This window comes from Sinocyclocheilus anshuiensis, unplaced genomic scaffold (assembly GCF_001515605.1).
Source record: "Sinocyclocheilus anshuiensis isolate Anshui unplaced genomic scaffold, SAMN03320099.WGS_v1.1 scaffold257, whole genome shotgun sequence".
In the NCBI taxonomy this organism is placed as follows: Eukaryota; Metazoa; Chordata; class Actinopteri; order Cypriniformes; family Cyprinidae; genus Sinocyclocheilus; species Sinocyclocheilus anshuiensis.
Genome location: NW_015539889.1, coordinates 1,091,365 through 1,094,735, shown reverse-complemented (window position 1 = coordinate 1,094,735; position 3,371 = coordinate 1,091,365). Strand labels below are relative to the sequence as shown.

At 37.3% G+C, this 3,371-nt stretch overlaps 1 protein-coding gene across 1 annotated transcript in view; it reads left to right on the top strand.

Moving 5' to 3' along the window:
- LOC107685646 (fibulin-2-like) overlaps nucleotides 1-3,371 on the top strand; it is a 73,816-nt gene that overhangs the window by 66,815 nt on the left and 3,630 nt on the right. Inside the window, 1 exon segment of the mRNA XM_016482304.1 lies at nucleotides 904-1,027. Within this exon segment, the coding sequence (XP_016337790.1) occupies nucleotides 904-1,027 (124 nt within the window).

Genomic DNA, 3,371 nt, shown 5'->3' with positions numbered 1-3,371 from the left:
ATAATATATTGTAATATATTGTAATATAATATAATATAATATAATATAATATAATATAATTCCCCCATTGATGTCCCTGGTCTCCATTCACAACAAGCAGATTGGACATTCTGCTAAATATCTCCTTTTTGTTTTGCACAAGAAAGAAATGCATATTGATTTGGAATGACACAAGGATGAAGATAACAGAATTTTTGGGTGAACAGTTCCTTTAAACTGTGGTTAATATTCTAGCCAACACCTTTCTAAAGCCAAATGCTACAAACTCAATTCCGAGCCTTAATTTCTGTAATTGGCACATTGTGTTGTGAAGAGCCAACCTCAGGTTCAACACAGCGCTGCTCGGTGTCCTCCATCGCTCACCGAAAGATCACGAAATTGACAAAGCTCCCTCAGGCTCTCAACATAGGAAAGAGGTGAAGAAGAGCCTGTACATGCTCCCGGAGGTTAGCGCTAGCCTGCACCAAATGAATTAGTCTGCGGATTGGAGCCGGCGAGCTGTAACGAGGACTTTGCTTTTGTAAAATGAGATGCATAATTAATTACTTCTGGAGGGGCCAAAATTGACTCCTACCAGAATGAAGCCTGGTGGTTAGTCCCCGCAGACATCAGTCGTCCCTCCTGACAACCCTGCTAGCATTGATTGGGGCCAGGTAAAATGTAACATGCGCTGCCATTTAGATATTTATTTATGGAATAAAGCCTTACAAAAAGTCTAATAGTTTACATTTGATTCAACATTGAATTTCCATTTACTCTTTTTTATATAAGTAGTGAGGACTAAAAAGAATACTTAGGAAAGGAATAATGACATGAAAGATTTAAGCAGTCTCAGAAGTCTCAGTTTTTACTCGAATGGATTTATGACATCAATTTAGCTGTTGTCTTCCCTTTCGTTCTCAGATATTGACGAATGTGCCATTGGATCGCACAATTGCTCTGCTTCCCAGACTTGTTTCAACATCCAAGGAGGCTTCCGTTGCTTGTCATTTGCATGTCCAGACAACTACAGGAGAGTGTCAGACATGTAAGTATGGCCTGCGGATTTTTTCCCAATCACATTTATCATGCAGAACACATGTGGGCTCCAACAGTGAACCTGCCAGTGTGGATGGACCCTGTCCAACTCACCACCGTAATCAAAAGTTTCATAACTCTTAAAGGGATAGTTCACCCAAAAATAACAATTTTGTAATGTAAGGCCCGATCACACCAGGAACAATAACAAACTTAAAGGGATAGTTCACCCAAAAAAATGAAAATTTTGTAATGTAAGGCCCGATCACACCAGGAACAATAACAAACTTAAAGGGATAGTTCACCCAAAAATGAAATTTACCCTATGATTTACTCACCCTCAAGCCATCCTAGGTGTATATGACTTTCTTCTTTCAGACAAATACAAACGGAGTTCTATTAAAAAATGTCCTGGCTGTTCCAAGCTTTATAATGGCAGTGAATGGTGGTCGAGATTTTGAAGCAAAATAAAGTGCATCCATCCATCCATCAAAAAAAACTTTATAACATTTATAACTTTTTTGGAGCTTTTAAGCTTTGATTACATTGACGTCCAATGGAAAGTAGAAACCTCTCAGGTTTCATTAATAATAGCTTTCTTTGTGTTTCGCAGATTTGCCAAAGACTTATGGGTTTGGAAAAACATAAGTGTCAATAATTGATATTAACAGATTTTTTTTTATTTTTTTGGTGAACTGCCCCTTTAATACAAGAAATAAATGATCTGTACGATTTTATCACTGTACTGTACTGGCTCTGTACATCTGCATTGCTTAGAGCATAAATACATTCACTATAGCATCCTTGTGCCATCTGTATTGAAGCTGGCTCCTTACAGAGCATGGTTTCTGCTAAGCAAAGGGAATGGAGGCAGATTGCTTTGATTAGGCAGTAGTTCAAACACACACTTCTGGCCAGTGTCAGCATGGACTCTGATTGGTGGGAACTCATACTGCTCACCATCAGCCCTCCTGAGATTCGCAGATCTATCAGAGATTTAACAGCAGCTAGGAGTCAGCAGGTCCAAAAACACCTGCGTTGACTACGTTGTGGTCATTTTAGGAGACAGTATCACTGTATTACTCTAATGTTACCTATATACAGTATGTCATGCTGTACAACATTTAGTTAAACAGCGGAACAAGACAATCAAGTAAGGGTGTTTTAGGTTGGTGGTCCTTATTGACCCGATTCAAAAGAGCCCACCCCTAAGTGTCTATATGGGTCCTTCAATGCAAGCTGCCTGTTTTATCACTGAACAGCACACCTCAACCATCGATCCACACAATTTGAGGTATCATTCAGCACAAACATTATGAGATCACTTACAAACTGAAGTTTTATTTATTAAATTAGGATTTTTTTTCAATGCTCAAATGGATACTTTACTCAAAAATGACCAGTCCATCATATTTACTTACCGTCATGTCATTCTAATGACTCTATTTTTTCTGTTTTTAGTTTTATGTTGTTGTGTTATGTTGTTGTTTTATATTGTGTTTTTATGTTCTGTTTATGTATTTTCGTTTTGATTGATTGATTTGTTATTCCAGTGACTTTTTTTCTGTTGAACACAAAAGAAGATAGTTTGGAGAATGTTTCGTTTTGTTTAATTATTGCGAATAAAACTAAAATAAATAAATAAATAATAAGTAAATAAATAAATAAACCAAAACAACATTGGATCCCATTGATTTTCATTGTATAGACAGAACAGTGAAGAATTTTTCAATAAAGTTAAAAAATGTAGATAAATGCTACAAAACAAAACTAAACTAAACAAAAAAACTAAACAAAAGCAAAAAAAACAAACAAACTGAAACAACACCTGAACCCCATTGATTTTCATTGTATGGAAAAGGCAACTGTGAGACTTTTTTTTTTTTCTTCAAAATATCACCGTGTATGTTCCACGGTAGAAAGTCAAACAGGTTTGGAATGACATGACATTTTTTGGTTGAACTATCACTTAAAGGGTGTGTTCACACTTGTCATGTTTGGTTCGATTAAAACGAACCCTGGTGCGATTGCTCTGTTAGTGCGGTTCGTTTGAGTATGTGTGAACGCTGCCATCCGAACCCTGGTGCACACCAAACAAGAGGACTGAGAAAGATGGGTCTCGGTCTGCTTCCAAACGAACTCTGGTGCGGTTTGAATGAAATATGAATGCAACACGGAACAAATACTTCTAAACGAACCAAAAACAGGAAGTAATGACAAGATGCGACGCTATGCGTCATGATTTGACGACACGGTGTAACCAAAACAAAATGAGCAAAGGGCAAACGTGGAGCAATGATGAGGTAAAGTGCCTTTTATGAGCTCCTTGTGAGTTTGCAGGTGGTGAAAATAAA